A 22,953-nucleotide genomic window follows, 5' to 3' on the forward strand; every position below is an offset into this window, starting at 1 on the left:
AAGGCCGTTTTTTTCATAATGCAATGATCCTGAGAATTGCTCTGGGTCTTTGGTGTGAGGATGGAGTCGCTGAACGGTCTAAACCAAATTTCCTCACGAGGGGGCTCCTGAGGCACCTAGAACCGAATGAAAGCTCCCAGTTAGCCCTCAAACCCCTCTCCCAGAGTTCTGGACCGAGGTACAGGTGGTCCCCCTCCCTCTTACCCAGCGGAAACCAAACTAGCAGATTTCACAGGAGCCCCCAGGAAAGCCAGAGAAGGTGCTATCAAAAGCAGCTGGGACGGGGTCTCGGAGTACTGAATTCAGCTGGTTCTAGCTGCTTTTCCTTGACGGCACCAAGTGCCACTCCCTGAACCCATCTGCTTGCCTTGAGGCCTCGGAAGCCGGAGGCAGCGGGCGAGGATCCGGGATCTTAGGTCTTAGATCCGGGATCGGCTCGCCAGCTTCTAGTGGCACCGCGGAGGTAGCGCGGTGAGCCGCAGGGCGGAGGGGATGATGGGCGTGGTCTGTGAGACGGGGGCGTGGCTGGGGCGGGCCTTCAGCTCCCGAGTCGCCCCCTCCCGCGGCCGGTCCGCAGCCCCGCCCCGGCCCCTCCCTCCGGCCTGTGCGACGGGTCCGGCGGCGGCGCCGGCGCGGGGACAGGCGGAGGCGCGGGACGTGGGGCGGCGCCGCGGGCAGGGACGGGCGGACGGGCGCTGGCAGCGGGGGCAGCGCCGCGGGCCGCTCCGAGTGGCTGCAGTCCTGGCCTTGCCCTCCCATCCTGCTCCCACGCCGTGAGTGCGCCGCGCGGGCCCCCAGGGTGCGTTTGGTTCCCCTGTGTGTCGGGGTCCGGGTCCGGGTGCTAGCGGCTGTGTGTCGATCGGAGCGTCTGTGGGTGGGGGCGCGGATGCTTTTCAAAAGCTGTTCCAGTCTCTGTCCACGTGAGGCGTGTCCGTGTCTGTGAGAGCAGTGGGGGGATTCTTTGGGCTGTGGCTGCTCACGTGAGGTCCATGTTTGCGGGCTGTGCGGTGGGGGGAGGCGCGGGTGGATGGGTGATGGTTCCTTTTAGGAGCGCGGGTTTTGGGAGCCTGTGTGTGTTGGCGGAGGGTACCGAATGCTGCGGCCGATGGTGGTGTGTGGTGGGTGGGGTTGCTGATTTGCACTCTGGAATCTTGTGGCCCCGCTTGTCCGAAGGGTTCCTTTCTCCCTGGTACAGACGCCTCCACCCCTGCTCCCTTTTCCGTCCTCCGTGGGTTCCAAGAAGCCCACCAGTCAGGATGGAGGACATCCTTCCTCCGCTGCGGGCACTGTTTGCTGGACAGGAAGCTTCCTGCAGAGGCTATTTCTTGTAGGAAAGGACCCCTCTAGTTCTCCCTCAACCTGGGCTCCGCCTGGAGGACTCCAGGCCCCTCCCTAGTTCCCACCACCTTCCTCCTTGACTTGGTTTCAGAACCTGGGTCGCAAACCTGCAGGGACAGATGGTTGCAGGTTGGAAGGGCAGGCTGCACCCCAGGGAGGTCAGTATGACTAAAAGCAGGCCCTGTGCATGTTCCTGGTGTGGGAGTCCAGTGTGGACCACAAACAAACAAACAAAAACCAGGACTTGCCCCATAGGGGAGATGAATCCGAGATTTCAGGGTGGGTGCAGTGGTTATCTTTACAGGTCCCTCCAGCCACACTGGGCAGCACATCAGTGCCTATCTCCTAAGCAGGGCTCTTGTTTGCTGCAGAATGCGAATGAGAGCTGCAGGCCTGACAGGTGCCCTACCTCTCTTGGCTTGGATGCCTCTAGTGAGAGAGCACCTACTCTTTCATGCTGTGGGAAAGCTACCTTATGCTAAATGGAGGTCTCTCTCCTTGGAACTTTGTTCCTTTGTCTTGTTACTGCTTTTGATTTTGCTTTTCTTTGGTGAAAGGGACCTGCAGCGCTTAAACACAACTCCTGTCACTAGCGTCTATTGAGGACTTTCTATATGGTAGTTACTGACCCAGCTGCTTAGGAGACAGGGGCATTTCTGCTAATAGAACTTGAGATAAAAGGACCATAGTTAGGATAGTAGCGCCTATGTCCAGAAAACACGATTGCTGTACAGAAGAGTGCAGAGAGTGGATGCCATGGGTGACTTAAACTCAGACAACATTTATTTTGGAAAGCAAGGGGAGGGGCAGCCTGTGAGCTCGCTCTAATATGCTTAGCTTTGTAATGGAAATTAGCAATCAAATCATCAGGCTAGTTTGAGGTGGGATTTATTTGTGGGCACAATGCTGTCTGTAGGAGTCTTTAATTTGAAAGGGAGCCTCTGGAATCTCAGATTTTGAAAACAAGAAAACCCTTTCCCTCCCATTTTACAAATATGGGTATGGGGTAGAAAGTTGCTTAGACTTATCTTGTGTAATGGAGTTAGTGACAGGACTAGATCCTCAATTTCATAACCTTAAAAAACAGCGGTGGCACACATGCCTTTAATCCCAGCACTTGAAAGGCAGAGGCAGGCAGATCTCTGAGTTCGAGGCCAACCTGGTCTACAGTGGAAGTTCAAGGACAACCAGGACTACACAGAGAAATCCTGTCTTGAGAAACTAAAAAAAAAAAAAAAAAAAAAAAAAAAAAAAAAAAAAATTAACTAAAATCGAATTTCATCACTTTGTCCCATCCCTTTCCTCCCTCCAGTCCCTCCTAGTTACCCTACCTCTCCCATACACTCCTCTCAAACTGACAGCCTCCTTTTCTTTGGTTATTGTTACATATGTTGCACAAGTATAGGGTCATGGGGACCCCAGCCCCAATGGATACATCTTTCCACTTTTTAAACCTGAGCACATTTTTGCATCAGAGTTGAGATTACTAGGGCCCTGACTGATGTGGCGTGGTGAATGGTGGTGCCTGTTATGAAAAGGAGAAGCACAGCAGGAAGAAAAGGTCTGGAGGAAATCAGTTCCGTTTGGGACTATTTCTGTTTGTCATCCAGGCAAAGATGACCAGAAATGCAATGAGATATACAGGTCTGAGAGTCTTTCAGAACAAGGCTTTGGGGGCTAGATCCTCATGTGAATTAAGATTGTAGGAAATAATGAGATTACATAAGCAGAGAAGAGACCCTGAATCAAAACCCCACAAGGAATGGGCAGTGGGGGCAGCCAGTGCAATGAGTGGGGTATTTAGATCAGTGGGTCATAAAACCATGTGGTTTAGGTGCTGCCCTTTTGAGGCTTACCTTCTTACACTCTTATTCTGTTTGTAAATGTTTCATATTTCCATTCTTTTACTCAGTTTTCCCAAGGCACCTATCAAACTCAGGTTTGTCCCGCAAGATCCAGCTCAAATACCCCTTCCTCTGGAAACCTTTTTTATTCTCCACCAAACTAGATACTTCCTGCCCTAGCAGTTTGAACTTGTTAATATCATGGCTCTTATCACATTGTCATCATGTATCTACATGTCAGTTTCCCACAGGTGAAAGGTAGGGAGCCACTTGATCTAACTTTGTGTCTCTAGAATGTGTCCAGGGACATTTAATTGAATGATCCATGTACCTACTCCGCCAGGCATTGGGGTGGGGGCGGGGTTAGTGATGTGAATTTCATCGCTTTCCTTCCCTGGGAAGGGAAGGGTTGCTCAGGTTTAAGGGCTTTTCCTCTTCCATTGTTGTTACCTTTCCTTTGGAGAAAGCCCAGAGGCTACAGCCTACAGACATTTGTTATGTTTCTGAGCCTCAAATGGTCAAACACACCTAGAGGCTAGTGAGTAGGAGTGAATCATTTTAGCAAGTGAGCCTAGCCAGTTCCCTCCACCCATACACACCTCAGCAATGCCTGTGCTCACCTCCAGTTCACAGCTGTGGAAGCCCTGTACACTGGGAACCTAGTGTGACTGGAGAAGAGTGTTGGGGGAGGCTGGATGTTTGAAGATTTTGAGAACCTGAAAAGCTTTGAAACCTGTTTTCCCCTATATGTCAAAGATCCCATTTATTCAGCACTAGCTGTGTTTGTTCACAATCAGCTCCTTAGCTCTCAGCATCTGACTGCTGCATCTCCCAGAAAGTACACTACTTGAAGCCAGAGCAGCTTCTTGGGGGCTTTAACTGATGGGGCCTCTGATGCTTCACAGTGAGGATCACTGCTTTGATGGCGAGGCTTCTTCTCCCCTTGCCTCCAGACAGCTTGCCTCCTCTGACATTCCTGTCTCTGATTCCTTCCCACTCTTCTTTGCAGACTTTATATTCTAAGCCTTTATCTTAAATGTTGGCGTGCACGGGGGCTAAGTTGTAGGCCTTCCTTTCTCACTCTGCTCTGGTGTCATCTACTTCGTTGTGGCTTCAGGAATATCCCTACACCAAAGAAATCTAAATCCGTGTCTTCTCTTTCCTACTTTCTAACTGACAACTGGACTGTTCCACTTGAGTCATTGTGTTAAGCACTGGACTTGGCACCTTGTCATCCAAAGTCTTCTAGATTCCAAGCTAGAAAACTAGCAACCATTTCTAATCCTTTCTCCTACCCTGTCTCTTCATTTAGCACCAACTAGTTACCAGATTCTACTGGTTTCTCCCTGTGAAAACTATTCCAGCCTTCCCTAGCAACTACCATCTTCAAGTCAGCCTCTTAAACTTCACTCTTGACCCCTGTATTTTCCACATCGCAATCAAAAAAATCTACTTTTGTCATTCTGGGCTTAACTCCCCCCCCCCCCCCATCACCAAACTTTTCCTTTGCACTTTGGATAAAGCCTTAATCCCCTAGCAGGGAAGCGGGTAAAGTCTAAAGTCCTTAATAAGGGCAACAAAGCATTGTGTGGTGCGGACCCTGCTTAGCTCTGCATCTCTTGTGTTAGCCCTCTCCTGCCACAGTGGGTAACGCAGCTTCCAGAGACAGAAGGCACCGCGTGCTCTATAACTTCCCCTTTCCCAGTCTCCTTTCCTCTGGGCCTGTCCCTGCCTAGGGAACTTACTTTGTGCTTCTAGCAATCGTGTTTCCTTGTCATGTTCATCACCACACTGCATTGCAGAAATCTGTTTATTTGACTGTGGAATCCATGAAAGCTCAGCGGTGTTCATTTACTTTTGTATCCCTGCAGAGGTGTCCAGTGAATTCTGAATGGGGATGAAAAGTGCCTTTAGGACTGAGCCAGGAAGGATATGGGTGGGATAAGGAACAAAGACACCCACAAAGGAGGATGCAACTTAGCTCTGCGTCCAAGGTCCTCCAAGTGTCGGCCGTGATGTCTAGAACAGAACGGTGACCCAGGAGCAGGAAGACCCCAGGGAATCAATGAATCAGTCTAGCGAACCCTAGATTGAGGCTCGGGTATGGCCACAGCAGAAGTGATGCCCTGAGAATCTGAATGGAAAGCTGAAACAGGAAGGGGAAGAGAGGGAGGAGCTGTTGGTCCCTGGATGTAGCCCAATTCTTGCTTCTGTGACAGGCTGGGAGATCCCCTGCGTTTGAGAGGGGTGGAGCCTAATGTCCAGCTGCCCCAGCCAGGCTTAGCAGGCCTTCCCACTTACAGTTTCAAGCTTTAGTCTGTCTTCAGCCCCCCTCTTCTGTCGTCTAGCTGCCCTCCGTCTTATGGTGTCCCGCAAATTTCTCAGGCAAGTCCTTCCGTTCCTTCCCACACCCAGCAGCACATCCACTCAGGACAAATGCACTTTAGCTCTCTTACTGTCCCCAAAGCTGGAGAGTCCTCTGGGCTGCCATTCTTCCATTGCCTTTAAGATGCCTGTGGTGCGTCCGACTGGGCATAGCAGTGGTGATCTGGTCCTACTCACTGTCTATTTTTCAGCTTCTTCCTGGGTAGATTTCTGTTATGGATTATCTACATCTGCTCTGTTAACTTCATGCATTCACTCATCATTCTGACCTGGCTTCTGCCCTAACCAAGTATAGTGAACACGTCTAGTCTTTAACCTATTTCACCCCCCATCACTCTCATCTTTCTGTCCCGAAGTGCTCTATCATCCAATCTCATTGCTTTAAGGGCCATTAATATGCCAATGAGTCCAAATCAATAACAAGCCCAGACTGAGCTCTCGTATTCTCCTTCTTCTTCAACGGCTCCACCTGAACATCATGTATATAGTTCAAACTTAGCGCACCTGGAACAGCATGACCCAGACAGCCCCTTATTAGCCTTTTCTGTCTTTGAGAAACAGGGGAGTTGTTATCAATGCCCCCCTTTCCCTCTGGCATCTAGAACATGACACTGTCCTCATTCATCCTTTCTGCCTCTAGCTGTGTAACACCATGTTACCTGAAGAACTGGGGTAACTTCCTGACTAGCCCTCCTCACCCTACCCTGGCTTCTGTTTCTCTGCAGCTGTCATCACACCAAAAGAATGTCTTGGTTTGTTTTCACTTATTTGTAAATTGCTTCATCCCTTTGCCTGTCTTAGGATAAAGTAATATTCAGTGTTCTTACTGTTATTCACTTTGCTTTAAGCACATAGTCCATTTAAGTACGAGCCTTCTCCCAAGAACGTGCATTTACTTTTGCTTCAGGCCCCTCCCTGGGTTCCCCATTGTTCCTCCCAGTACCCCTACTTCTCTGCTTGCAGAGCCCTTTGTGATCACTCAGTAAAGAGCTTAATTCCTCGTCACATTTTTCTTCATAGTGCTCCTAGCTACCTATGGCCAATTATGTATTTACTTGTTACTTATAATACTTTCTTCTTATTAATTGTTTTTGAGACATGATCTCTCTACATAGCTCTGACTGACCTGGAACTCATTATGGCCTCAAACTCACAGGGACCCACTTGCCTCTGCCTCCCAAGTGCTGGGATTAAAGGTGTGTGCCTCCAACCCAGCTACTTATATCATACTTTTTAATTCGCTATCGCTTCCCCACCTTTGCTCAGACATTTCCAGTGTCTCTGCACAGTAGGCCTTTAGTAAATAAATATTTCGAATTAGTCATCAGACCCAGTAAAGATAGGTCATTCTTAACCAGAGTCCTTGCCAAGCCCTAGAAATGGAGAAGTAACGTGGTATGCCTGCTTTCAAGAATACTGCATATGAGGGGAGCAGAGAAGTAACAGTCATAGGCTAGGGTAAGGTCTAGGATGGAGGAAATACAAGGACTGGAGGGACAGGGTAGCACCCAACCCAGACTGTGGGAAGTCCCAAAGGACCTTCCTAAAGGAAGTGGCATTTACATGCCTAGGCAAGGACATGAGAATACCTCAGGCAAAAGAGGGCAGAATGTGTAACTACAGAAACAAAGAGAGCTTGGAGTTTTCTAGGACTTGAAACCATTATGAGAGATCATAGACTGTGAGGCCAGAGATTGAGTGGGAGGTATGGACAAGGTACTGTTCAGCCTTTTGGCCCAGTTTAAAGACTTTATCCTCTGGACAGTGGAGAACCATTGAAGGAATTTAAAAAGAGTAATGGTAGGGTCAAATCTTTGCTCAGAAAAGTCACGGTGGTTAGAAGGGGTGGTGGGTGGGATGGCACAGTTACTGCATCCAGCAGAGAGCCCGGGGGCAGCCTGGGATGGGAGCAACAGCATGGGTTTGGCAGAAAGGAATGCTTGGGGTCAGTCTCAGTACTGATTGGTGTGGCAAAGAGTGCAACCCCAGGCAGATGTGCTAAGTGTGGGGTCAGAGTGTCGGGAAAGGGGCTGAGCAGAAAAGAGTTGGGGTGTCAGTGAACGAGCTATTCCTGTACGGTGACTTGGACCCTCTCAGATTCTTAAAACAAGTATTAGAGATGGGAATTAGTATTTGCATTATTAGGAATTAGAAACAGGTTTGGAGAACGATCCAGAATCACCAAAACGGCAAAAGAGGGGCTTTAAAATCCAGTGTAACCCTAAATCTGTGTTCTGAAAATAGTGCCATGCTCAGGAGTCACTCAGCCCATGCGCTTCACCCTGATCTTCCAGCCACCACCTTGTCCTGTCCCTGGCAAGGAAGAAAGGGGCACATTTCTCTGCAGGAGATCGGGTGGGGAGAGGGAGTGCCGGCCTCCCTGCTGTTGACTATTTCTCTGTACACAGGCTGGTGTGAGTGGCAGGAGCCATCTGTGGTCACCATGGCAAAGAGGGAGGACAGTCCTGGCCCGGAGGTGCAGCCAATGGACAAGCAGTTTCTGGTGTGCAGTATCTGCCTGGACCGGTACCGGTGCCCCAAAGTTCTGCCTTGTCTACATACCTTCTGTGAAAGGTGAGGGGAGCTACCAGAGAGGGACAAGGACCCTGCAGCGCCTCTTACCCCCCCCCCCACGAGGGAAAAGCGTGTTATAAATAAAGGGAATGGGCACACGTGGGAAGGAAGGACAAGTGTGTCCCATCGTGCAGGACATAAGGATTTGCTTGCAATAAGCTGTGAGAGAACCAGGAACCCTGAGTACTGGGCCACAGTGTTACTGGACCACAGAGCAGCCAGAGGAGAAATCATACAGACTGGCACTGGAGCCAGTATAGTTTGTGACTGATGGAAGGATGGATATATGAAGTTAGGTGTGTTCTTCCCTGCCTATTCTGAGGCATTAAGTGAAAGGCAGCCCTTCCCAGCTTCTAGGCTTCCATTGATTGTGTTTTCATTCCGCTGATATTTCTTTGCTGAGTAACTACTATGTGTCAGACCCAATATGAGTCATTGAATATGCACCGAGGAGCAGAACTACCGACAGAATTTTGTTTTATTTATTTATTGAGACAAAGTCTCTCTGTATAACCCTTGATAGCGTGAAATTCATGATATAGAGCAGGCTGGCCTTGAACTCCCAGACATCCACCTGCCTCTGCCTCCCAAGTGCCTGAGACTGAAGGCATGCACCATCATACCCATCCCTGTAGACATGATCTTCGTGCTTAAAGGGTTTGTAGTAAAGTGAGGGAGGTAGCAATCAAATAATCATAGAGCTGGATTATTAGGCCCACAGTGATCTGTTACAGTTTGGAGAATCCTTTGCATCCAGAGAGGAACAGGAGTTAGGTAGGTAAAGGGAGTGTAAGAGCAGACTAGGCAGAATGGAAAGCTCAACAAGGCCACGTAGCCTCGGTGGGGAATGTGTTGGATGAGGGGGCCTGTGAGAAGCCCTGTGTAGCTGGAACAGAGTGAGTGATTAGAAGTGGCCTGGGATGAAACTAGATAGGCAGGTGAACTCAAGACACCCATTAGGAAATTTGTCTTACCTGATAGCCACTCAAGACCTTTGTGTGGTTTTCTTCATGATCACATTGTATATTTTGGCAACATCTTCTCTCTGGCCTCATAGCTCATGGCTATATCTTAGATGACCTAGTCCCTGGGTCTTCTCGACAGAGTCTCTCCAGACCTTCCGTCTATCCCCTGCTTCTACTAAATTTGATCCTGCTTCCCTGGCAACCCTACTCTTTGAGATTCCAGCTTTACCTTCGTCTCCATTTATCAGTGAGCAAAGATCTCAGCCTTCCTGCCCATTCAGATTCTCCCATCGTCCTGTGACCCCCACTACCCACTTATGTCTCGATTCCTGACGTTGCCCTGGACATCATCCGCTAGTTGATGCACCGTCAGTGCAAGTTTCCAGGTGACAGATGACAGACTAGTACTTCTGTGACACTCCAGTCTTCCTCTTCTAGCTCCTGTCACCTGCTCCTGCTATGTCACCTTTGACTCAATCAAAAGCCTAACCTCCTCTTTCCTCTCCTCCATGTGTCACTTCGGCCCAGGCTTCCCTTTCTTTTCTAGCCATCCTTGGCTCTACAGCTGATCATCTAACTGTTCCTCGCCCGCTTCCCTCACACCTTTGTCCTTTGCTAAGGCCATGCCATAGAATTTCAGTGCTGGGTCAGAGCTGTAACTGGATGCCTCTGCACTTGGTTCTATGCCCAGATCACTGAGCATTCTTGGGGGAAATCAGTGACTGTTTACAGTTGGCTATGGACTTTCTACTTGATTTACATGTATTGATTGACTTAAGATATTTTTTCCCTTGTTCGTGAGTGCTGTATGAGCGGGTTCCTTTTTCAGCTGTGTAAGTCCACATACATTCATGTAGAGACCGGAGGACGATTCCCAGGTGTCTTTCTGTATTGTTGTCTGCCTTACTGTCTTGAAACAGGATCTTTCACTGAGCTGGAAGCTCATTGTTTGGTTAGGTTGGTTGACTGGCGGGCTTCTGGAATCTGCTGCCTCCACCCCCCAACGCTGGAGTTCTAGGCACATCAGCTATACCTGGCTTTTTGTGCGGGTGTTGGAGATTCAAACTCAAGCCTTCATTGCTTACACAGCAAGTGCTCTTACCCACTGAAACATCCTCCCAGCTCCAAAAGATACATTGTTCCCATTTTAGAGACGTCATTAAGTTATTAAGTAGATAGCCAAGGCTCCACAGCATATGAATAACTGAAGGATGTGGGAAGAGAGAAGGGTGCTGGCTGAGGAAGCAAACGGATCTGGGTATGATGGAATAGGCTTTAATTTCCATCACCTTGGAGGCTAGAGGGGCTATGTAGTGAGGCTGTCTCAAAGGGAAAGAATAAAAAGTAATCAAAAAGGAAGTAAACAGAGGAGAAAAGCAGAAAAGAAGCCAGTGTGTGCTGGTGAGTGAGGCAGGAGAGAGGAGGAGGTGGAATCAAAGTCTCTTGTAGCCCAGGCTGGCATGGTACAGGTGAGCCTCTTGCCTCAGCCTCCCGAGTGTTGTGATTACAGGTGTGTGACATCATGTCTGACTTAGATTTTTAAAATTTGATTGTTTTTATTTATTTTTTGTTTTTTATATCCCAACAAAAGTTTCCCTTCCCTGCCTCTCCTTCCAGTTCTTCATTCTGCCTCACCTCCCATCCTCTCCTCCTCTGTTCCTCTTCAGATACCGTGAGTCTCCCTCCTATGGCTGACAGCCAGCCATGGTAGATCAAGTTGCAGCGAGACTAGCCGTCTCCTCTTCTACAACTAGTGAGATATATGTAATTGTAGCATATAGGTCCTCTGCATATATGTTAAAAGAAATTTTAAGGCTCACTAGTTGTATGGAGAGTAAATATTAAAGGACCAAGGGAAGAAACAAAACCGTTTGGAAATGATGGCAATCCAAGGATGTTTGACAAACAGGAAGGAGTTGTCCATCGCTTACAAGGTACATTGTGGAAACAGAGCTAGAAGAGAGGATGAGAGCCAGCAGGGACAGGCTGGGACAGATTTCAGAGTCCAAGGAGTGACAGTTGATGAGATGTGGGTGGCAGTGGGAGCAGGGAATGGACAGATGAGGTGGAGGGCAGGAAAGGTTCTTGGTGGTAAGACACTAAGCATGAAGAAACCATGCTGGAGGAGGGTCATCTGGTAGATGTCAGAGCCACTGAGGAAGGTGCCAGAATGTGAGGGGGCGAGGGTATGACAAGAACTGGGTTAGGAAAAGAACTTCAATAAGTGGAGAAACACCTCGAAGGTCAGTGGATGCAGTAGCAAGATGGTGTGGTATAGGCAGAAGAGAGAAGCTTCAGAAGAGCTGCAGACACATTAAATATTCTAGATGGGAAGACGGAGGGCTCAACCCCACTGCCTGGTCCTAAGGAATGTGGAGCATGAAACAAAAACCACTCTACTGGGAGGGACCTCAGGGAGAAGTAGGTCACAGAGAAACCAGTTAATATTTGTAAAGCACTTAAAATCTTTCCCTACACATAATGTTGTCACATTTTAATTAAGAACAAAAGTATGGGCCAGAGTGAAGGAAGAGCCTGAGGTACGGGACATTTGCGCCATGGGTATCTTCCTTCCATAGATTCATGATCTCCAAGCACAGCTGCCTTCAGTCTGGTGTCTGTCTCTAGGAGTCTTTGTCCTCTCCCTCCCTCTGGTGACTAATCCCGGGGCCACCACCATTCCTCACTCCTCCCTTCTTCACTCCGTGGTTGATCCTGCCTCAGGCAAGTTAGACACCCTTATTCTGACTCTGTCCCCATGCTCCTCTAAAGCCACCCTTCTTGTGTTCCTTCCTTCCATCGAAAGACGGGGTCCATGCCTCCCCTTCAGGCCCAGCGTGTCCCTCTCCTGGCTTCCTAGCCTCCCCCATTGCCCCTTCTGTACTGTGAACTTCAGCTTGAAAATAAGCTGGGCTGGGGCGTGGCTCAGTGCTAGGTTGGGTAAATGGCAAAACCTACCCCTTATTATTAGCACAGAGAAGCTATTTTCTTGTCCCCCGCAGCACCAGTGAGTTCTTCAAGCCCCTTCCCACTCAATACCCAGCCTTTCCGCCACTCTACGACTTGTACCACTTAAGCTTTTCTCCCACTGCTGTTGCCATCAGTGTCGCCTTCCCAGAGAAAAGTCTCTTCATGTTTGCCAAATGCAGTGGGCACTTTCCACTCCTCAGCCACTTCCCACCCTAGTGACTCATTCCCTCCTTCTGTGCTCTCCTTGCTGCCCCGACACTGTCACTCTTCTGGCATGTTCATCTTTGCTGAATTCTCTGTCCCTCTCCCCGACCACTGTCCACATCTTCTCTGATCTCATCCTCTCTCTTGGCTGCTGAGGCTATCTGAATGTTGATGTCCCCCATCTCTGTCTCCTATCCCCCACCCCAGTGCTGTTTCTGTGTTTCTTATTGTGATTTATGTCACCATCATTCCCTTGGATGCCCAGGCTAGGAGGCCAGAAGCCAGTTAAGAATGGTCTCCCTCACTCCCCATACCTACTCATCATTGCTGGCTTCCCACCTTCTTTTTGCTTTTCTCTTATTCTCTAAATTTACTCTACCACCACCCCTGCTGGGCCTCATTACATAGCCCAGGCTGACCTTGAAATTGAGCCAGGCCTCTTACTCAATCTCCATTGTGATGGAACGACAGGCATGTGCTGCCACACCTGGCCATGGTTCTTCAGTATAAATTTATTCCCACCCGTAGCCTGAATCCAGGTCTATCTCTCCTCCTCCCTGGAATAGTGTGAGTCTGTTGGTCAAGCACAGGGCTGCTTTACATCTAAAACCAGGCTCCAATGCTCCAATCCATTAGATTGATTACTCTGACCATTTACCCTTCATGTGCTTCTTCATACAAAGTACAAAGCGTAGCACCCAGCACTATGTCCTTCTGGCGTCATATAGCTGCTGCCACTGCTGCCACCACCACTGCTGCTCCCACAGCTGCTACCTCTGTAGCTGCTGCTGCTAGGGTCCACTGCCAGGCTCCTCCACCTTCTGTTCCCATTCCTCCTTCTGCTGTCAGTAGCTGCTGCTGCTGCTGCCGCCACTGCTGCCGCCAGGGTCCACTGCCAGGCTCCTCCACCTTCTCTTCTGATTCCTTGCTCCCCCCTTCATGCTAACGTACTTTATGTACACTCTTTCCTCTCCCTCCATCTTTCTCTGCTTGGCCTAACAATTATTCCTCCACAGATTTCCTTTCCATCACCTCTGAAGCCTCTTCTGGCCTCCTCGCCACTCACCTGAGCCACACACATTCCCTCACAACCATATCTACTTTGCCCTTTGTGCATCATGCTTTAGTGGGCCAGACACTTTACATTTAATCCTCCTGACATGAAATCGGGCCTTTTACATTTAATCCTCATGCGATTGAATTCCATACTGTCTCCATCTTATAAGGAAGAGAACTTGTGAAAGTAACTTGTTAGGGTCACACAGTGGATTGGGTCCCTGGCCAGGGAATCGAACCGCGGCACAGTAACTCAAGGACCAATGTCCTTACTCGTTAAACTCTAATTCTGTATCTGTTTTCCCTCTGAAGATTAGAACTATTTTAAAAGCTGGTACTGCGTTTTATTTTTTATCCCCAGAGCTTGGTACAAATTTGGCAAGAATAAGCAGTCAGTAAATGTTTAATGAGTTAGGAGGGCAGGAGAAGCAGGAGGAGGGCTTGTTACATATTTTCTTGAGGAGACTTGGTAAACACCTATGAAAGGTGAGCCTGTGTTTGTTCAAGTGGAGGAATGCAGACATGTCTTTTCTTAGACCACGGATGTATTTCTGCTCAGTCCTCAAGAGCCTTTTAACACCTGCTGGTCGATGAGGCCTCTGTGTATGTATGTGCGCTCAGCACAAAGAAGTTTCGAAATGAAATATTAATGGCACATCTGTGTAAAAGGAGTTAGGCACCTATGAGGGTGCTTATGGCCCTCCCCCCCCACTTTGACTCTCTTTCTCCTTGCCCAGATGCCTCCAGAACTATATCCCTGCTCAGAGTCTGACGCTGTCCTGTCCAGTGTGCCGGCAGACATCCATCCTCCCAGAACAGGGTGTCTCAGCCCTGCAGAACAACTTCTTCATCAGCAGCCTGATGGAGGCCATGCAGCAGGCACCTGAGGGGGCCCACGACCCTGAAGACCCCCACCCCCTCAGCGCAGTGGCTGGCCGCCCTCTCTCCTGCCCCAACCATGAAGGCAAGGTGGGCCCAAGCGAGGCCCAGTGAGGCCAGGACTTGGGGTGGGAGGAGAAGGAGAAGTGATAAGGGTAGGGTGGCCGTGGGTGGGGTGTTGACAGGGGTAAAGAGGGCCGAAGAGGAGGGGACAAAGAAGTGTAGTGTCTGGCTGTTCCTCATAGGAGCCCTTGTCCCACCAGACGATGGAGTTTTACTGTGAGGCCTGTGAGACGGCCATGTGTGGTGAGTGCCGCGCAGGGGAGCACCGGGAGCATGGCACCGTGCTGCTGCGCGACGTGGTAGAGCAGCACAAGGCAGCCCTGCAGCGCCAGCTTGAGGCTGTGCGTGGCCGGTAGGCATCTTCAGGGGATCTGGACTGGTGCCTCAGCAGGGGCTTGGCAGGGGCTCTGGGGAGGGGAAAGAACGGGCCTGGGAAGGGTAAGAATAGAAGGCTCTAGAAGGTCAGAGAGGGGTTCTTCCAGAGGGCAGTAGTGAGGCTGTCTTGAGAAGGCCCCTCCAGCAGCCCTGGTATGAGACGTTTCACCTCCTCAGATTGCCGCAGCTCTCTGCAGCTATCGCCTTAGTTGGGGGCATCAGCCAGCAGCTGCAAGAGCGCAAGGCAGAGGCCCTGGCCCAGATAAGTGCAGCCTTTGAGGACCTGGAGCAAGCCCTGCAGCAGCGCAAGCAGGCTCTGGTCAGCGATTTGGAGAGCATTTGTGGGGCCAAGCAGAAGGTGTGTTGGGTCATCCTTGCTAACCGTGGTCTGTGACGAGATGTTCTTTCTGCCTCCATTGTCCGTTTAAGGTTTCCTTTTCTCCAGCCTCTGTTTTGTCTCTCTACATGTCTGTCACTGTTGTGGTCCTTTGCTCCCTGTCTGTCCACCTGGTCTGTCCCTGCTGTGGTCCTCTGCCTCCCTGTCCACATGGTCTGGTCTGTCACTGCTATGGTCTTCTGCCTCCCTGTCCACCTGGTCTGTCACTGCTGTGGTCCTCTGCCTCCCTGTCCACATGCATCTATGTGTATTTCTTTTCTGCCATGATACTACAAGCTCATCAGTAATCACAGCAGCTCCATTTTTGCTAGTCTGCACACCCACTCAATCTCCTCTTCTTCAACAGGTGTTGCAGACACAGTTAGACACACTGCGCCAGGGTCAGGAACACATTGGCAGTAGCTGCAGCTTTGCAGAGCAGGCCCTGAGACTGGGCTCTGCCCCTGAGGTATTGCTGGTGAGAAAGCACATGCGAGAGAGGCTGGCTGCACTGGCGGCTCAGGCCTTCCCAGAAAGGCCGCATGAGAATGCACAGCTGGAACTGGTCCTTGAAGTCGATGGCTTGAGGAGATCGGTACTCAATCTGGGTGCACTGCTCACTACCAGTGCCACTGCACATGAGACAGTGGCCACGGGCGAGGGCCTGCGCCAGGCACTCGTGGGCCAGCCTGCTTCACTCACCGTCACCACCAAAGACAAGGATGGGCGGCTGGTGCGCACAGGCAGCGCAGAGCTGTGTGCAGAGATCACTGGGCCTGACGGCACACGCCTCGCGGTGCCAGTGGTGGACCACAAGAATGGCACCTATGAGCTGGTGTACACTGCACGCACAGAAGGCGACCTGCTCCTCTCAGTGCTGCTCTATGGACAGCCGGTTCGTGGCAGCCCTTTCCGTGTGCGAGCCCTGCGGCCCGGGGACCTGCCACCTTCCCCGGATGATGTGAAGCGCCGGGTCAAGTCTCCCGGTGGTCCTGGCAGCCACGTGCGCCAGAAGGCAGTGCGTAGGCCCAGCTCCATGTACAGCACTGGTGGCAAACGGAAGGAAAACCCAATTGAGGATGAACTTGTCTTCCGCGTTGGTAGGGAGGCCAAGCACAGAGCCAAATGGATGAAGGTTGAGGGGAGGGCCTGATGGGGGCCTAAGGAAGGATGGTGGAGGCTGGCTCAGGCAGGGGCTCAGTGAGGCGGGGAGAGAAGTTCAGACTGATCTCAGTTAATTGGTGTTTTCCTTCTCGTCTCTTACCCACAGGCAGCCGTGGAAGGGAGAAAGGTGAATTCACTAATTTACAAGGTGTGTCTGCCGCGAGCAGTGGCCGCATAGTGGTAGCAGACAGCAACAACCAATGCATTCAGGTAAGCCTCTTTGCCTGGCTCCTTTACTACTGGAGAGGATTTATACACCACAGCCTTCAGCTCACCTCCTGAAGATGAAACCCACGATTAGAACCATCTTTAAAGAGCGTGACTCTGAGCCCCTCTTGCCCACCAGGACCATCAGTCAGAGCCAGGGCTCTTGTGCTTTGTTGCCGTTCCTTCCCAGGCCATGCCGAAGCCGTGTAAGCTCCTCCATCGGCTCCTTCCTTTCTCCTCTCTGTCTTTTCTTGAACCGTCTGCTGGCTAGTCAACTTAACTTAGTGGTCAGGTTGCAGGTCTGCCCTTCCCCACTATCTTCCAGCATACCAACCTGGCTCCAGGGTTTGTTATCTGCCTGAAGAATGCAGCCATCTGGTTGTCATCAGCTAGAGGGTGGCACACAACCTCACGTGGTTCTATACCTGCTTTTCTTTTCCTTGTACCTCACACAACGGATTCAGGCATCAGTCATACTCAGTGTTCATGGTCTCTGCTACAACCAGGAAAGATGTGTTCCCTTCTCTAGATCCCTTGCAGAAAGCCCCGATCCTAGCACAGTGGATGCGAATGTGGCAGATAGTGTAGTGATTGAATGCTTGGGTTCTGAAACCAGACACCTCAGTTGGAATCCTGGCTCTCCCTGTACTAGCAAGTTATGTGACCCCTTGACACTGTAGTTAACTCATGTGTAAAATTAGGAAAAGCATTTCTCGGGATTGTTGGGAGTATTAAATGGTGTAGTGCAGTATACCTACCACCTAGCTGTTGTTAGAAATGTCATTGTCCGGGTATAGACTATAAACAAAGGCAAGGGGATGGGAAGGAGCTGCGGGAAGCTTGCTATTAGGAACTTGGAGAGGCCACGGTCAGATTCTAAATGGTTTTGGAAGTGATTCTTTGGAATTTTGGTTTTACCCTGTGAGATTAGCTACTGTGCACCTCAGCTCTTGGAAATGTACACCTTAACCCAAAGATCCTTACTTTAGAACACCTGCACCTTTAGATTTCCCGACCCTGCTTGAACACCCTTGTCACGAGTCCAGTTCTGCCTGTCTTGGCACTCTCGTCGACTCCCTGACCCCACTCTACCTAGCGGAAACCCTTGCAGCCAGTCTCAGGCTGCTGGCTCACTGTTTTTCTTAGGGTAGAGGACCAGAGAAAGTGAATAAGGGATTTGGACTGGCCTAGATGATGGGTGGGGGAGGTGTACTTGGGAGTTCTGGGTTAATGCTGGGATTCTGCTCAGCATCACCTCCCACCTCCTCCTCCTTTCTTTTCTTTAGGCCAGACATGCTTTCTAGCACAGAGGTTGAGATTTGGGACACCTGTCCTGTTCACACACACAGAGAAGCTGGTGCTGGTGGGCCCTCTGGCAAGGGGTTGTGAGAGAGGCCTGGCATGGTCCTCTCTTCCAAACATCCGCTACTCTGTTACAGTCCTTGCTTCTCTTAATTCCAAGTCTACCCTGATGTCATATCTGCCGGAAGCCTGTTCTTGGGTTCCAAAGCTGAGTGTTTCTGTCTCTTACTCTGGACGCCTCAGGAGTGATGTAGGCTGAGCTCACATCTATAGGATGTGCCTCCCCTACTTTGCTCATGAGGCTTGGGGGTCCTTGTGAGCTTGTCTTATAGTGCAAGGTGGAACCCTACTGAAAGAACACACATGCCCAACAACAAGAAAATACTTTATGATTTTGAGCAAACAATTTAATTTGTAAATAACTGGCGTTGTGTTATTGTCGTAGTCCAAGCATTTGCTGAGCATCCTCTTTCTCTGCAGGCAGCATGCAGATCACATTCTTCTCTGTTTTCCGCAGCCTGTTGCTGTGGGAGTTTTCTTCTTTCTGAGTTGGTTCATTATTTTTATCTGTTTTATCTTTTTGTTGTTGTCATTTTCTGCTGAGATCCTTGAAGTCAGAGATCTACTTAATGTCACCATGATATAGGAGAGAGGTGTAGGGGCCAAAATGAGAGGCCAGCAAATTCTAGTGCTGGAAAGGAAATAGTGTAACAGCTTTTACTGAGTATCAGATGTCATAGGATAAGGGGCTGGGATGGAGAATGGAGAGACTTGGTGGGCTGGGTCAGTGGCGTTCCCATTAAGAAGCAGGCCCCATTTTAAGTTAATGAGTTCACTTTTATCCCTGTTGAGTTTTGAGGTTGCTCTGTGGCATTCAAATGGATCTTTTCATTGAGTTTAGACCTGAGATTGAACTGGAGGATTCTTTTGTTGGTTGAATGCATCCTCAATGCCAGAAGCCATACACAACTGAAAATGCAGCGGCAGACAAAGCTGATATAGCACCAGCTCCTAACTGGGCTTGCATCCTTAGAAGGGGCAGACCACAGGTCTTCCGTCACAAGCTGACAACTGTTAAGAAGAATAAAATGTATACTGTAGTTTCTAACTTTACATGTATGTTCTGACGTGAAGAAAGTGGGAACTCTGAAGAAGGGACCTGGAAACTTTGGAGCTCTCAAGATAAATAGGAGTTGGCCAGTTCTGATAGGGAGTGTGAGCAAGGGTGGGAAGAACGAGGCTTTCGAAACCCTCCCCAATGTTGAGTCTGTATTGGAGCTTCCAGTGGGCGACGGCTGGTGGCCTTCCCCACTGCTGTTCCTCTTAGTCTCCCCCTCACCACTTCCATTCCTTATCCTGTGGCACTTCCTTTCTCCTGACGATTTTGACTTTCCATAGGACCAGTGCAGAACACAAGTGCTATACTAAGTGACCAGGCTTGCTACAAGGTCATGTCAGGAGAACATGATGTGCTGTGGTAGGATGGTCCTGCCCGTGAAGGAGAGAGTGGAGCTGAACTGAATATCGAGCCCAAGGCACGGAACCTGAGCTCTCTGTGTTAGCTTCTTGGCTCTGATCCATCCTTTCTCCCCAGAGGCTGTAACAAAATGGAGTATATGAGAATTACGCAACGGGTGATAGAGCTGTCAAATTAGCTTAAGAGGAAAAGAAGATTAAAAGAGATGTTTCAGGATGAAGAGATCTTAGCATCTTGAGAGGCTAAGGCGCAGGAGTAGGAGAAAGGGAGATTGAAAGATTCATTCCAGAGCGCTGGAAAGATGGCTCAGCAGTTAAGAGTACCTGCTGCTCTTCCAGAGGACCAGGGTTTGATTCCCAGCAACTACATGGCAGTTCACAAGTGTCTTATTACTCTAATTTTAGGGGATCTAGTGCCCCCTCCTGGCCTCCATGGACACCCGGCGCTGGTGGTATACAGAGATGTGTGCAGGCAAATACTCATACACATAAAATAAAATTCTTAAAACAAAGTTCTGTCCAGAAGAAAGGCTCCCTTGTCAGCCCATAGACCGAAGGGAACTGGACTTTCTCCTCACCTACCCTTCTCCACGCTGCTGTGAAATTCTATTGTTTTCCTCTTGTGCTCCTTTTGAATCCATCTGCTTCCCTCTCGACTGTTTCCTTGGTACAAACCGTCATTCTTTCTCATCTGGATTCCTGTTACACCTCCTTCCAATCCTGACTCTGTCCTGTTAGAATACTTTCGTGAAAGCAGATCTGTCACTTCTCTGGTCATAAGTTTTCCATGTGATTCCTGTTCACTACTCCATACACTAGCAAGGTCCTCAGACAGGGTTCATGCTAGCTGGGCTCCATTCCTTTCAAAGATTGTTCTTGCTGGTTCATAACTGGCATCTTTATAAGTGTTTGCTCACATATCGCCTTCCCCACCATCCCTTGGTCCCTCTTGTGTCTTCACACTCCCCTCCATATCCCTACTGTAAGTCCTCTAAGGTATCTTTTGTGTGATTCCTCTGTGCCCCTGGCATGGTGTCAGCAAGTGCTTGTGGAATGACAGAATAAATGGGACCTTACTAGGACCCAGCTCCCTTTCCTCTGTACCCACAGTGTTTCCCCTCCTCCCTGCTCCCTCCCTTGCTCCTCCACTCCAGGTTTTCTCCAATGAGGGCCAGTTCAAGTTCCGATTTGGGGTGCGTGGGCGCTCACCTGGGCAACTACAGCGTCCCACAGGTGTGGCAGTGGACACCAATGGAGACATTATTGTGGCAGACTATGACAACCGTTGGGTCAGCATCTTCTCCCCTGAGGGCAAGTTCAAGGTGAGAGGCTTGCTGTTGCTGTACTCTGAACCCCTGGTGACCTGCTCCACTGACCACACTAGGTCAGGGCCTAAAGTGGTCTATCACCAGCTCAAGATTCTGCTTTGCTGCCAGGCCAGGACTTTACTCTCTACTGTACTCGTGAGAATGAAGTCCCTTATGGTTTGCCCTTCCTATAGACCAAGATTGGAGCTGGCCGCCTCATGGGGCCCAAAGGAGTGGCTGTGGACCGGAACGGGCATATCATTGTGGTAGACAACAAATCTTGCTGTGTCTTCACCTTCCAGCCCAATGGCAAGCTGGTTGGGCGTTTTGGAGGCCGTGGGGCCACTGACCGCCACTTTGCAGGTAGGAGAGAACAATCCCAAGGTCCAACCTGTGATATTCGAGTTCCACGGAATTTCCCAGGGTCCTTTAGCTATAAAGGCCCCTTCTATATCTTCACTCCAATTTCCCTTTCTTAATATCTAGTTCCAGCCCTCCAGAGACAGGGTATCTCACCCCGTCCAGAGATCCTACCCTTCTCTGACCGAGTGCCTCAGCTTAATTCATTAAGACCCACTTTCTGTTTTCAGGGCCCCACTTTGTGGCTGTAAACAACAAGAATGAGATTGTAGTAACGGATTTCCATAACCATTCGGTGAAGGTCAGTGCCCCCTTCAAAAAACTCCTTCTTCCCTTCCCTCCTTCTCCCAAGCCCCCTTGCAATCCTTCATTGAACCATTAAACATTTATGGCATGGCGATTTTGTCCCAGGCACTGTGCTAGAAGCTGGGGATTCAGTGCTGAGGAAACAAACCCATTCCCTGTCTTCTTGGTTAGAGTCTGTCTGGAACGAGAAGACAATCAGGAAATTACAATCTGAAGTGATAGATTCTGGGATGGATGCCGGGAACTGTGGGAGGAACAGGGGAAGGCCTGAAATACAGAGGCAGTCAGGTGTAGTGATACACACCAGTAATCCCACCACTTAGAAGTAAAGGTCAGGAGTTCAGGGTCATCCTCGTCTACGTGGTGAGTTCAAGGACCACCTGGGGTACAGGATACACTATTTAAAAAAAGACAGGAAAAGGCCATGGAAGTCAGTACCATTTATGGTGTGCTCTGGAAGCCATGGGTAATTTACACTAGGTATGTTGTTGGTGCAAGGTGAGGATAATGCCTGTGTCCCTGTGAAGGGGCTGTCTCTCTTTTTAAAAGCTATGAGGAGTGTTTGAGGAATTTCAGATAGGATGTGATGAACCCCTGTTCATCTTAGAAAGGCCCCAGTGACTAGGGCGATACTAGAGGCCATGATCTAGATGAGAAATGATGGGAGTCTGGTCCTTGACACAAGTATAGCAGTGTTTATGAGAAACAGCGGAGACAGAATCAGGGATGTGTGCTCATCTGTTTGCTGTTCAGCTGAGAAGGTGGAGTCAAGAACCAGCCGTGGCAGCAGGGTAGTAGCATGTTGAGACAGAGAAATGGGAAGTACTGCCTTCCCAGGGAAGCTTCAGCTGAAATGTCTGATGGGCAGTGGGATACTGTGTGTGGTCTGGGCTAAGCTGCAGATCTGGGAATTCTCCCTGGAGCTTTACCCCACCCTCCACGGCCTTGCCCTCTGCCTGAGGTCAGGGCCCCAGTCCCTAGCCCCTTCCCCCACCAGGTGTACAACGCTGACGGAGAGTTCCTCTTCAAATTTGGCTCACACGGCGAGGGCAATGGGCAATTCAATGCCCCCACGGGAGTAGCTGTGGATTCCAACGGGAACATCATTGTAGCCGACTGGGGCAACAGCCGAATTCAGGTGAGTAGGGCCCAGGGCTGACCCCAGTGAAGCTTCCTGCCGAGCCTCTTCTCTGCCTGACTGTGCTCTCTGCTTCCGTTCTCACTTCTTTCTCAGGTATTCGACAGTTCTGGCTCCTTCCTATCCTATATCAACACCTCTGCGGAGCCACTGTACGGCCCACAGGGCTTGGCATTGACCTCGGATGGCCACGTGGTAGTGGCTGATGCTGGCAACCACTGTTTTAAGGCCTATCGCTACCTCCAGTAGCTGCACAAGGGCCCTGCTTGGCTCGTGGAGGGACAGACATAGGGGTGATTGGACAAGAGGGTCTGGCTAAGAGGTGGGCCAGACCCGGCAGCACTGAATGTGGGCTGTGGGCGTGGGTGTGCCCAGTGCCCTTCCCTGCCTCCCCAACCCCACGGTTGCACTTTATTTATTCGGTTCTTGCTTTGGTGACTGGGTGGGCCTGGACTGGTCCAAAGGATGTGTGCAGAGCTTCACCTTACCCCATTTACACACCCCCTCTAACACCCTCAGTCTGCTCTCTGCCCCCCAGCCTGGGGCCAGAACAACCTCTTACTTCACAAAGGAAGTCCCTCTGGTTGTCTCCCTGCCACCCCATACACACTGACAGAGACAGCAATACCCCACCCCGTATTAAATAAATGTGTTTGCCAAGGTG

The 22,953-nt window shown here is 50.1% G+C and overlaps 1 protein-coding gene across 4 annotated transcripts; it reads left to right on the top strand.

The window, feature by feature from the left end:
* The first annotated feature begins 609 nt into the window (after nt 1–609).
* On the top strand, nt 610–22,953 carry Trim3 (tripartite motif containing 3). 4 transcript variants are annotated; one of them, XM_057779577.1, is made up of 12 exons: nt 610–799; nt 7,976–8,141; nt 14,074–14,305; nt 14,461–14,630; nt 14,831–15,011; nt 15,397–16,129; nt 16,300–16,403; nt 20,333–20,500; nt 20,680–20,848; nt 21,076–21,146; nt 22,149–22,289; nt 22,386–22,953. In XM_057779577.1, the coding sequence occupies exons 2-12, from the start codon at nt 8,011–8,013 to the stop codon at nt 22,536–22,538; spliced, it is 2,253 nt and encodes a 750-aa protein (XP_057635560.1). In that variant the 5' UTR covers nt 610–799; nt 7,976–8,010; the 3' UTR covers nt 22,539–22,953. The 4 variants fall into 4 exon arrangements, with proteins under 4 accessions (XP_057635560.1, XP_057635562.1, XP_057635561.1 ...); XM_057779579.1 differs by having other exon boundaries at nt 14,479–14,630; XM_057779578.1 differs by having other exon boundaries at nt 610–773.

The sequence above is a fragment of the Chionomys nivalis genome, chromosome 8 (assembly GCF_950005125.1).
Source record: "Chionomys nivalis chromosome 8, mChiNiv1.1, whole genome shotgun sequence".
Lineage (NCBI taxonomy): Eukaryota > Metazoa > Chordata > Mammalia > Rodentia > Cricetidae > Chionomys > Chionomys nivalis.